The 13496-nt window shown below is 33.1% G+C and overlaps 2 protein-coding genes and 1 long non-coding RNA gene across 4 annotated transcripts in view; 1 reads left to right on the top strand and 2 right to left on the bottom strand.

Moving 5' to 3' along the window:
- Positions 1–13496, top strand: part of LOC113511733 (ras-related C3 botulinum toxin substrate 1) — a 68847-nt gene that overhangs the window by 1591 nt on the left and 53760 nt on the right. The window lies entirely within an intron of this gene.
- LOC128200602 (uncharacterized) lies at positions 2239–5903 on the bottom strand. 2 transcript variants are annotated; one of them, XR_008252803.1, is made up of 3 exons: positions 5675–5903; positions 3529–3716; positions 2239–2645 (listed from the first exon to the last, which is right to left on the bottom strand). It is a non-coding gene; the product is annotated as an uncharacterized LOC128200602 (long non-coding RNA). The 2 variants fall into 2 exon arrangements; XR_008252802.1 differs by having other exon boundaries at positions 3529–3680.
- On the bottom strand, positions 6604–12321 carry LOC128200599 (uncharacterized). The gene has a single exon (XM_052894540.1). The coding sequence runs from the start codon at positions 12100–12102 to the stop codon at positions 7087–7089; it is 5016 nt and encodes a 1671-aa protein (XP_052750500.1). The 5' UTR covers positions 12103–12321; the 3' UTR covers positions 6604–7086.

Here is a 13496-nt window from a genome sequence, read left to right as displayed (position 1 = left end):
AAGAAAGTGTTTGTTTGTTGACAAAAATATTATTGATATGCATTACTTATTAAGATAGAAAACATTATGACAATTTATGCATATAAAAATTTACAAAATCAGTAAATTGCATTTCATTTGTTTGCAGTAGACATATGTACATATTATACATTTTTGGTATTTGTCTAATAACTATAATTGATACTTAATTACTGTCAAATGTTTTGCTGAATTCATCCTACATACTATTATTATAAAAGTTTTTAGAGGTGTTTGGATATTTAGATGTTAGTGTGTTTATTACTCGGTCATACTTAAAAGGTTGAACAAATTAAATTTTGTTGAAGGTAAAGTCATGATAAACAAAGAGTAAATTATATTTTCAGTCTCACACTATTTAAAGAAGTTTGTATCGTAACAATATAATTTTATATTATACTAGTGGCCCGTCCTAGCTTCGCACGGGTGGACATTTTAAAAAGTGGTTATTGTGACATAATGATAATAGTTGGACATATAGTGTTGCGAAGTTTTTTGTAGTTATTGATATTTTCTACAATATTGTAGAACATACTTTTGTTCTATTACCAATAGTTACCACAGTGCACGTAATGAAAGATATTTTATAGCATTTTTTTACACCTTGAGTTACATTACTAAAGTTTTAGTAAGGATCCCTAATCTTTTCTAGCAATAAATATATCCTATGTTACTCAGGGTGAATGTAGCTTTCTAATGCTGAAAAAAAAATTTGAAATCGGCAAAGTAGTTTGTGAGTTTATTCATTACAAATATATACACAAAAACCATTTTATAAATATTAGTGTAGATTGTACACTTAATATTATAAAATCTCTTTTATCTAATCAAATTAATTTTGCTAGGTACAACAATATATTTTAATCTTATCTCTTATGTTTCTGGGAACTTCTCTACCATCTTTTTTTATTTATTTGATAGCAATAAGCATTACATTTAGGGTAATTTTTTACTGTTAGTAACAAAAACCTTTGTTAGCAACATGAAAAAATATATGTATGCAATGTAAATGTATGTAAATGTAAGTAAATAATATTTTAACATTTACCAATGAGCAATTCTTAATTCATAACAAGTATGATTATTAATATATTAATGTACAAGATATTATTGAATTAATAAGACTTACAATTATTCTATATGATGATATTGGACAAAGGTCTGATAATGTGTATTATGAAAAGTTGGGTGATTTTATTAAAGTAAATAGTAAGACCTAAGGCGTCAATGACTTCCTCAATCAGGAATGATAGATGAGAATTAAAAGGCAGGTCAGTTAGTCCATCGTGATGAATACACCTAAAATTCAGTACAATGATTATTGCTAGCAATGAGATTGATAATCTTTATTATTAACAACCCTCCCCCTCTCCATTTTAGAGGAAACAGTATCAGAGGCCTTTATCCATGTGTACTTCTCATGTTTCATCAACTGTCAAAAATTATTAAATGCATGCCCATCCGCTGCCATATATTTGTCGTCAGTAGTCTAATTTTACCGTCCCTAACGACTTCTACAATTCAATACCCAAGTTCACAATCACATTAAATTCTTCATGTTAATGTAATTGTAACTTATTATTATAAAAAAATTAACCCCATATTTGCTGCCCTAAGCTCCAGCCTATTCAGCCTACTGGTAATTCCGTCACTGCTCTGTATAAGGTCTATCTATTTGATCAGTATAAGTTAATCTTGATATCTCCAAGTACCTGAACTTATCCATTTTTGCATTATAGATATCTACATCTGTTTCGTCATTGTTTTATTTGACCTTCATTCCATATGGCGGAACAACCTTCACCTTTAAAAAGGAGAGAAATAATAATAATTAAAATGCTTTTTATTGATTTATCTTTATTCTGAACACCATTCTTATAAAAAAGCTAATTTCTGGTTATATGTATAATTACTATAAAGTTCGCCATTTGTACCTACGTTCCTAGGGGTCAATCGTGATTTATTCAGACGTGAGTCAGAAGGCCTAGGCAATTCTCGGATTACAATCCTATTACCTAGAAGCTATAGTATTGCAGTTGGATCAGTGTCGTGATTTAATGTAATTGGAGTCGGTAATAGGGTTACCACATTGGTTTGTCTAAGTATTCAGCTTTCGGTTTGTCTTTTATTCGTTTCTTTGTTAAAATTTTCTACTTAGATTAAATAATAATTAATGGATGTTCTTTTGAATTAAATTATTGTTCCTAAATAAAACAAGTCTTAAGTTGTACATCAAACTTTATTAAACTGTTACAAATAGTAGAACTATATTTAAAGAATATTTTTACAACTAAAACAGTCAACACCTATTTTTTTTTATCTTATATGTATTGTTTTGTCAGATTATTTTAAATAAAAAATAGTAACCCTACCTATTCAAGTGTACGGGTGGCAATGCAAAACAATGGAAATAGTCATGGTCTATTTTTTGTGTCTAGCCACAAACAGTTTACATTAGTGCCTACCAACCACCGCACCACTATTTGAATGTGCGTTTTGCTTTACACAAGGACACGCATTTTTTAACCAGTACATTCATTTCGCCAAACAGTATGGCATTTTACCTTTGTAAGCCCTTCTACAGGTTGGATTGGAGTTACATTTGTATATAGGTTTCCATTTACATTCTGAAAAAGTGTATATAATACCTTTATTTTTTCCATAAAATTAAATTACCTCCATTATCAAATTAATCCGAATCTATAGTACATTTACGCAAAGTGCGATCTTTAATGTGTCCCCACTATATTTCATGCACCAGATGTTAAACGTATTGTAAGAGACTAATAAAAGGAACATATGCAAAACACTAAGAAAAGGAAATCTCAAAATAAAATCCAGTACGGAAATTTTTTTATACTACTTAAGTACTATAGTGGCCAACAAAAAGTTTCCTACCCTCAGTACCACCAGGGATATATCATGCGCGCGTTGCACTTTTTAAGGAATCCCATCATGGCAATAGTAGGCTATATCCTCGTTTTATGGAAACCTTTTAGAGACGTTAGTCTGTTGATAAAGCAAGGAGGTCCCAAGGAAATCAAGATAACTATAAGAAGACCGCATTTTGATTTGTTTCGATGCAACCTCTATTAGTTTACAATAGGTAGCGTCATCAGTACAAAGCCTGGTAAAGTATGTCATTTTTTGAGGACGACTACAGTGTGCAGATACGACGGCATACAGACTCATTGTAACGCATGTACGTTGCAAATATGTGCTCAGGTTTATATGTATTCCAAGATTACTTATTAACTATTAATAGTATTTTATTTGGCCTTCACACATATATGTACTCATTACGGTGTTTCATTTATGAACTAATATTGGTCGAAATATACTTAAAATACACAAAATTATCATTTTCGCAACTAAAAAATTGTCCTCTGTATTTTTTGCTTGATTACTCTCAAAGTATATCATAATTGCAAAATAATCAAAATTTGCAAAGTATTTTTATAGAATATTTGTTAGTTGAAGCTCTCATGAGGTTACTAGTAATGTACTTACAGCGTGATGAATGACAAATGAGGCTGCGGCTCCGTAGATTTACCATGTCATCATATACTGCTTTAATATCACCAGTTCCAAAATATAATACCAATACATTACTTATCAATACATAGATAATGCAGCTCATATAAATAGAGTTAAAATTCAATCTATAAAAAAGCATATCCAAAGTTTCCCTGAAAAATCTATGTAGGAATTATAGTCTAAAAATTAGGCACTGCAAATTAAGTACCGGTGCAATATTGCTATTGTTATTGTCCTCGATATTCTAAAATGGCCCAAACTTAAAATAGAGTGTGTAGAGCTAACAGTCTACGAAAAACTCATACATTCGGTAATTTCTGGTTCGGCTATAAAACTAATTGATTTGGTGTGTCGGCCACATCTATGTCTAGGTTATAGTAAACAGTAACGAGTTATTTTTAGTGCAAACAAACACGCACGACCGAGGTCAGTACAATGTGACATTTGACATTGCGGTTTAATTTCTCAGATTAGCGAGGAACTTTTATTGAAGTTGAATGAGATGTCTGGACGAAGAAATTTTTTAAAGGAGTCATTTTGTGTCTTCATATTTTAAAATAGAAAATATATATTTACAATAAGATGATAGATTGTGATAATTGTGAGGTGGTTGGATAATTTGTAACCAAAAGTCTGGATTTTTAAGCGATACAACAACATATTGCTAAGAGTCCTTATATCAGCCATTAATGTAATTGAATATTGAATAATTTATTGCAAGTACCTACATATGGGACAAATAAAGTATTCTGATTAAAAAATATGACATGAAAATTAATGCAAACTTAGGAAAAAAAGGCAATCAAATCTGTTAAAAATGTGAAGATATGGAATCGATATAATCGAACAACATTTGCAACATTATATTGCGAGCAAAACCATGTTATTAGTGGACATTTAATTGATAAGCAGTTGAAACTTTAATACCTAGTTACCTTATATACGAACACCCCAGAACTTTCAGGTAACTAGTACATAGGTACTATAATACCAAACACGGCAATCAATCACGCTTTCACGTACATAGTCACTAGTCATGTCGTCGACACGAATATGAAAGTCTGTCCTTTAAACTGCTTGCTGATTGACTAACCGCCTCTATTACTAGTTAGACTACCTACTCAGTGATATCCTTCCACTTCCTGCTACTTGCATTTCCGATCTTTGAAAAAACTATCGTTGTTTTTATCAATTCGAATCGAAAGTCACAGATCAATTCATGAGAATTTTGTTTACAGATAGTTTTTATAGACGTCTAAAAAAAATACACGAAATCGATCCAAAAATCCGAAGATCATGATTTAAAATATCGAATTGCGAATGAGTCAATACGAAATTGGAAATACTACTCCATATTTTATGTGACAAACATTTTAATGTCACATTGCTGTTACTTTAGAGGAGAATCTAGCTAGGGAGGTTAAACCAAGTCAAGCCAGACGACTTGGCATAACCGTTTGTTTCGAGATTTGTAACTAAAACTGTCAAATGGTGTATCTCTAATTGTGATCTTAAATGCACCTTACTAGAAATTTTACTCATTGTCATGAGAATTTTCTAGTCCATAATCTTTATGCAATAAATATGTTTCTAACTATTTATGATTCTGTCGCCAGACCAAAGTGAAAGCACAATGATCTTGTTCTAATTTTCACTCTAATATCCTTATATAATTTTTCTTAATATGAAATAGTTTACAATTTGTATGCACGAACAAAACTCTCCATTAAGTAACAAACGATACTTTAAATACAACGATGCAATGTAATATCACGTTCTAGGTTATAGTAATTGGTTCGCATTGCCAATTTTGTATCATAATAGAACATTTAGCTATCATGCGATCGCTAAATATTTAGATAGCCATAGATAGATAGTTGTAAATGCTATTGTCTCTCAATAGGTTGCGCACCCACGGACATAGTCATCAATATTATGAAATTAGTTGAAATTAGGGACATATATCCACCAGTTTGACTCTTATAATAACTTTACAAAGTTGATTATAATTGGCATTCCATGCTTACGATGTAGCTATGTTATTTAAAAAAACATCGTTGCATTCGAATAGATGCTTTCTTTATGGTTGTCATGTTTTGTTTCTGTTTTATTTACTTACTCACTCACGTAGAGACGATAAATAGTTACTTAATCCTCTTCTCAATGTATGTAACATTTAAAAGTTTTGATAGGAGCAATCTATAATGAAACCTTTGTAATAGACACGTAAATTACTGCTTTGCACATTGCGCACAGGTTTTCAATATTTTTTTTTTTCTAAAATTTCTACAATTTAATAATTTACATTTTAATGCCACTTAAGTGAATCGGAATATTAACAAAATATGTTCCCGTAGTTAGGATTGTTAAACAATGATATCGGGAAAGTGTTACCGGAAATTATATATTTGCTTTCGTGTTTTATCTTTAATTTATACGTTATCAACGACAAATAATGCTGATGAACTATATATTATACATCACATTCTATAATATCAATGTAAAAATATATTTTTCTTTCCTTGTCTTAATCTTATCTAACAACATTTGTACAGGAAGGAAGTGAATTGATAGTTATACCTAGATTATTTTCTGCTTTATTTGTATAGAATATTATGATTACTAAGTTTTTCTTTGAATGCATGAGAATGACCATTGTTCCTGCTTATGTTAATGGGTAAAAATAGCGGGTATTGATGGAGGATAAAACGATGACTATGATGAAGTTGAAATAAAATTAGCACATTAATTAGGAATTGTTTATTTATTTATACTGTTATTGTATACACTACTATACTATATAAGATAATACGTAAAAATATGACAGAGGTAATTAAATTAACAAAGGGGAGCATAACTCTAAGGGTGTTCTCTTCCAGCAAACCCAAAATCCAAAGGAGCATCAATGTCAACGGGTAGAGCGGTATACAATATTGTGACAATTTTGAAACAACAAGAACTAGATAAACTTAAGTTTCATAATTAATTATGTTGATGTGTTAAGGTTCACTTTTCAATATCAATTTAAGGTGCAAGAAAACACACGTCTTTACTGAAATGGATATATTTTCAACTAACTTCAATTTCATAACATTGTTGCTTTTAAACCTACGACGAGACAATAGTAATAGAATGGCATGAAGTTAACCAGTGTTTGTTTCTATTGTTGACATTATAAGTAAATTACGTTAACATGCCGCCCACCAAAATGACTGTAAGTCTTTTTAAACGAGAATTTAAACAAATAACAATATATCTCATGCACATATATATAACAAATATAAAAGGTAACAAAATATTGTAGTATATAAATTAATTTATAAAATATTAACAACTACATACAAGTTCATTATTTAGAATCAGTTTCAATGTCCACAGGTAAATAACACAGTTTGCTAATAGATCTTTTTACAACACTGTTACCACTTTTCACACTGTAAACTCTAGTAATTCCATCATCTCCAGGGTGTTTTTCGAGCACTCGTCCTAGAGCCCATTTACCAGGCGGTAGTAGGTCATTTTTAATAAGAACTATTTGTCCGATAGCAAATTCCTTTTCTTTTTAAGCCACTTTGGTCTTTGTTGAAGTCTAGACAAATATTCTTTCTGCCACCGATTCCAAAAATCTCTTAGTAATTTTTGTGTATGTTGCCAGCGGGATATGTTACTAACTTTAACATGCTGTAAATCTGGATTGGGAATGACAATAGGTGCTTCGCCTATCAGGAAATGTCCCGGTGTTAAGGGTTGAATTATGTCACCTGAGTCATCAATCGGACAGAGCGGTCTAGAATTTAGGCACGCCTCTATTTCACAAAGAATGGTGGTCATTTCCTCAAAAGTCAAGTGATTGGTTAATATTCTTTTTAAATGGTACTTAATTGATTTCACGCCCGCTTCCCATAAACCTCCGAAATTTGGGCTATAAGCAGGGATGAAATGCCATTGAGTACCATCGCACGCCAAAGATTCAGCAATTTCCCCTTTAAATTCTAAACAAGCATCCTTCCAGGCAGTTACTAACTCCTTATTTGCTCCTATAAAGTTTCTCCCTTGATCACTCCATAAATGGGAGCACTTTCCTCTTCTGGCAGTAAACCGTTTAAATGCACCAATGAATGCCTCTGACGTCATATCTCCAACCAATTCCAGATGAATGGCTTTAGTAGCCATACATACAAATATAGCAATATAAGCTTTATTTGTTTTCATACCTCTGCCCTTCGATATCAAAATTTGAAATGGACCAGTAAAATCAACTCCGCTCTGCAAGAATGGTCGAGAGGGTGTCACACGTGCTTTAGGTAAATCTCCCATGATCTGGGTTCTAACAGCAACTTTATGTCTCGCACAGATCAAACATTTATTTATGTATCCCTTAATCATACCCTTCCCTCTTACTATCCAGTACTTAGAAGTTAAATACGTCAACATAACTTGTATACCTCCATGTAAAGTTCTACGATGGGCATCAGCGACAATTAAATATGTAAATCTGTTTTTATGATTTAATATGATTGGATGTTTACTCTCTTCATCGATATTAGCGTGTCTGAGCCTTCCGCCCACCCTGAGAATACGTTGTTCATCTAAGTATGGATTTAACGATTTTAGATTGCTGGTTCTTTTTACTGATTTCTTCTTTTCTAATGCTTCTATTTCATCTTCAAAATCTATTTTTTGACTTATTTGTATACATATACGTAATGAATCCTCTAATTCTTGTGTTGTAATAGTATTGTTTATATTTTCTGCCAACAATCTAAACTTTAGAAATCTTTTACAAAATGTTATTACTTTTAACAATTCTGTTAATGTATTATAATTTTCAAATTGTGTATATATATGATTTTCTTTTTCTTCTTCCTTATTATTTATATTTAAGTTTACGTGTATAACCTTTTTCATTTCCTCATCTGTTTGTGTACAACTTGGCTTATGAAAATCTATCTTATGTTCAGACAACCATTTCGGTCCCTTCCACCACAAGTTCGAATTTTGCAAATCTTTAAGATACATACCTCTGGACGCTATGTCAGCAGGGTTGTCTTGTGACTTCACATAGTACCATTGTCTGTTGTTGGTATTATCTATTATTTCTACCACCCTATTAGCAACGAAGGGTTTCCATTTACTGGGTTCTCCAAGTAGCCAAGATATGACAATAGTGGAATCAGTCCACGTAAACACTTGGGACATAGATAATTTCATTGCTTGTGTTACTTGTTTGAGCAATCTTGAAAGTAAGACAGCACCACAAAGCTCTAAACGTGGTAGTGATATTGTTTTCAATGGGGCTACTCTAGTTTGTGCAGCAACAAGTGTGGTTGTTATGGTTCCATCAGAATTTACAACACGACAATATACCACGGCTGCATAAGCTTGCATTGAAGCGTCACTGAAACCATGTATTTCAATAGATTCTTTTTCTTTGTTGAATGTATGTAACCATCTGTCTATACGTATGCCATTTACGTTCTTAAAATCACGTTTTATTGTCCTCCATTCGTCTATTAGTGATTGACTTATCTCTTCATCCCAACTGTACTTTTCCATCCAAAGTCGTTGTATAAATATCTTTGTCATTACCAACAATGGTGCTATCCATCCTAAAGGATCATAGAGTTTCTGAATATCTGACAGAATACTACGTTTGGTGATATTCATTGACTCGCTATGTGTACTCGAATTGTATTCAAATTTATCAGTTCTCAAGTTCCATGCGATTCCTAATGCCTTTGTAGTACCATCGATATTGAGATCTAAGTGTACATTAGAGGATCTTTCGCTTGGTTTGATAGATCTCATGAATTCTGCATTATTAGATGACCATTTCTTTAGTTGAAAACCACCTTGTTGTAATAAATATTTTAACTCCTTGGCAGCTGCGATAGCATTTTCAACATTATCACAACCCGATAGAACATCATCCACGTAGAAATCCTCTTGAATTATCCTGGTAGCAATTGGATAGTTTTCACCTTCGTCAATAGATAGCTGTACGAGAGTTTTGATAGCAAGATAAGGAGCTGACGCCGTCCCAAATGTTACTGTGAGCAAACGGTAGTCTTTTATAGGTTCATCAGGATTATCTCTCCATAAAACTCTTTGAAAGTCTTTGTCTTCTTTTGCTATCAAAATCATTCGGTACATTTTTTCAATATCAGATACGAAACAAACAGCATGCATTCGCCATCTCATCAACAGACTTCTAAGATCACCCTGTAGTACTGGTCCTAATAAGAGCTCGTCGTTCAGTGAGATGCCGTTTGAACCTTTGCATGAAGCATCAAAAACGACACGCGTGCTAGTAGTCTCCTTTCCTTCACGAATGACTGCAAGGTGTGGTATGTAAATTGATCTTTTTGAATGTATTTCTTCTTCTGGTACTTCTTCTATATGTTTCATATTTTTGTATTCTTCTATCACTTGTGTGTATTTTTCTTTTAATTGTGGTTGTTTGTTGAATCTTTTCTCTAATTGTAAAAACCTATTCAATGCTATTTCTCTTGTATTTCCGTCCGGTGAAACTGGATTCTCTGTCTTAAATGGTAGCTTCACTATGTATCGTCCTTTATCATTTCTTTTATATGTTTTTTCGTAGATGTCTTCACACAGCCTCTCTTCTTTAGTAAATTTTCTTTTAGTATCCATATCTAACTCCCATATGACTTTCAGCATTTCGTCTACATCTACTGCATGATGTGTAAAAATAAAGTTTGATTCTTGAGTACAATTTTCACCAGAATGTACCTCACCAAATAAAATCCAACCAAGACCTGTTTTTAATGCACATGGTGAGCCAGGTGGACCTTTGATTAAATCAGATTGTAATATTTTAGCATATTCTTTGACACCAAGAAGAAGATCTATGGAGCCTGGAGTACAATAACTTGGATCAGCTAGGTGTAATCCTTCTAGGTGTGGCCAATTATGAACAGCAAGTGATTTTGTGGGTATCTTAGCAGTCAGTTGTTGAGACACGACGTATGCTTCTACTTGTATGCTATAATCCGACTTGTATCTTGAAACTACTTTGAACTGAACTACTTGGTTTACATTCGTTTTCATAGATCCCATTCCGATAATACTTCTTTTTGCTGTTGTTCTAGTGAGTTGAAGTAACTGAGTTGCTTTTTCACTTATAAACGATGATTCCGACCCTGGATCTATTAGCGCCCTTAAGACAGTGGTGTGATCGCGTTCACTTCTTACTATCACCATTGCGGTCGCTAATAGTGCTATCTTCTGCCTAGTATTGCAATTAGACGCTACCATTGTATTGACTCTTATCTCCTCTTGCTCTTCTACATTGCATGGGGATGGTGACACACTCGGTTGTATGGTACCTATTTGACCCGACGTGTCCGGTTTCTTCTGTAAATGTAGAAGAGAATGGTGGCGCTTGTGACATACATGACAGGAAACTGGTGTACGGCATTTCAACACCGAGTGTCCTGGTACTAGACAGTTGTAACAAAGATTATTGTTCTTGGCAAATTCCTTACGTTCCAGGGGGGACAATTTTGTAAACTCCTTGCAATGACATAAGGCGTGGTTATTCTTGCACATGTTACAAGTTTTATTTGGAGTTGTCACGTGGTATGATCTTTCTCTAATAGTTCGCTCTCTAGTGCATGATAATGGTGTAACTAATTCTAATGTACGGAATTGAGATTCTAAGAATTTCTTCAAGTCAGTCCATGAGGGTAGTTCATCTGAATTTTCTTTATAAGAATACGCCTCCCATTGTTTATGTGACTCTGGGTCCAACTTCTGCACGACCAGAAATATGATTATGGGATCCCAAGAATCGGTGGAAATATTCAAATTCTGTAAGTTGTTTATGCATTCAGACGTTGTATCCAACAATGCTTTAATTGAATTAGCTGACTGATTCATAATTTTCTTTTGTGCAAATAGTCGTTTTAAAAGAGAGTTAACTATTAGTCGTTTGTTACCATACCTTTCTTTCAGTGTATTCCAAGCTTGTAGGTAGTTATTTTCCGTCACTTGTATATGTTTTAATAAATTCTCTGCTTCACCACCAATACTTGTTTTCAAATAATGTAATTTTTGTACACTACTAAGCGATGTATTGTTATGCACTAAAGAAATAAATAAATCCTGATAGGCGGGCCACGATTCGTAACATCCTGTGAACAAGGGAATTTGGATTTTGGGTAGCTTCACTTGCACATCCAGGGTACCCTGCACACTTTTTTCAGCTAATCGTGACACTGGTAAAGCAGATAACATATCCTTAAGGTCCGCTTCCAAGCACAAATAAATATCTTCATGTACATAGTATTCTTCCTTCACGAAGTATGGTAGTATGCCGCGTTGTTCTTTAGTCGTAATGCGTAATAATTCTTCATGCGATTTTTTGAAAGTTTTCCAATAATCTTCTATGCACTTTAACCGCGACTCGATGTATCCTTTTGTTAATCGTGATTTCGGGCATTTTTTAAGATTTATTTGCGATTTTTTAAATAGATTTCCTGTATCTTCAAGTACACTGATAATTTGTTCCAAAGACGTAGCCATATTTTTTCAATAATCTTCCAATTACTAATTTAAGCAATCTTAGTACTAATTGCTTAGTGAATAAAGATCATTAAATTTGTAAATCTTTATAAGAATACCACTCGGCGATGTACTATTTTTGTTCGATGCGGTTCTATTGTTCTCGCGAAACGGGTCGATGAAGCGGTAATAAACTAATAATCCGGCTCGATTACGGCCATATGTTGATGTGTTAAGGTTCACTTTTCAATATCAATTTAAGGTGCAAGAAAACACACGTCTTTACTGAAATGGATATATTTTCAACTAACTTCAATTTCATAACATTGTTGCTTTTAAACCTACGACGAGACAATAGTAATAGAATGGCATGAAGTTAACCAGTGTTTGTTTCTATTGTTGACATTATAAGTAAATTACGTTAACAAATTATATTTAGAATTATGTTCGTTTCTGGTTGGTTGGAGTTCAATAAGGTGTAAATATTGTATAGGGAGACTGTTCCTCACATTACTAACCCCCCCCCCCCCCCCATGGTTACTTATTTGATTTGTGTTAATAGTCACGTGCACAATTTAAGGTCTGTATTCACAGCCCACGCCCGCATTGCTCGCTTTGTAACTTAATTTGATTATTGTCCGCCGACGAACAACCCAGTGGCTTCATAGCTCTCGAATCGACAGTTAGATCGGATTTATTAGATGATGAATGCCGGCAAGATGGATAGTGGGAAATATCGACATTAAACAGGAAGTTGTTGTGACTTGGATGACGATAAAACCGTAATTATGGATGACATTAAATCATTTACTATAATTATGGTATAGCACAATCGTACATTAAAAAGAGGATTGGACGATTATGATGTGTAAGTAATATAATAAAGTCGAAACTAGGTCATGTTACATGAGAGATATTTAAAAAAAAATATAGAAGATATATAGGTGCCAAAACAATAATTTTTAGAAGTTTTGTTTGTATGTTTGTTCCGGTATCATTCAAAAACTACAACTACACCAAATAGTTGTAGTAAAATATAGTACTAACAGACATGCGTTCTAAATTCAAATATTTTCAATGTAATATATCTATAAAATATTTCGTTACTTAATAATGTGTTTGATCACAATTGAACAGTTTTCTGTGTACAGCAAAATTTATGTACTTGATCAGGTTGTCTATCGTCAACTGCAATGGTCTAGTCCAGACCAACCTTATTCAGTTCCCAAGTGTAGAATAGGCCGGCCTATCGTCATTTCAACATACCGATTTTTCGAACTATCACAATCATTTTCGTTCTGCGGATATCCTCATTTATCACGCAGTAAAACCTGTGGTGAAACAGCCGACGCAGTGTTGAAGTATTTTTACACTGTCTATTACATATGTGACCTATTTCATAGTACTAGTGATTT

The sequence above is a fragment of the Galleria mellonella genome, unplaced genomic scaffold, assembly GCF_026898425.1.
Source record: "Galleria mellonella isolate WM207_F2 unplaced genomic scaffold, CSIRO_AGI_GalMel_v1 utg116, whole genome shotgun sequence".
NCBI classification, from domain to species: domain Eukaryota; kingdom Metazoa; phylum Arthropoda; class Insecta; order Lepidoptera; family Pyralidae; genus Galleria; species Galleria mellonella.
This window is presented reverse-complemented; position numbering and strand designations above follow the sequence as displayed.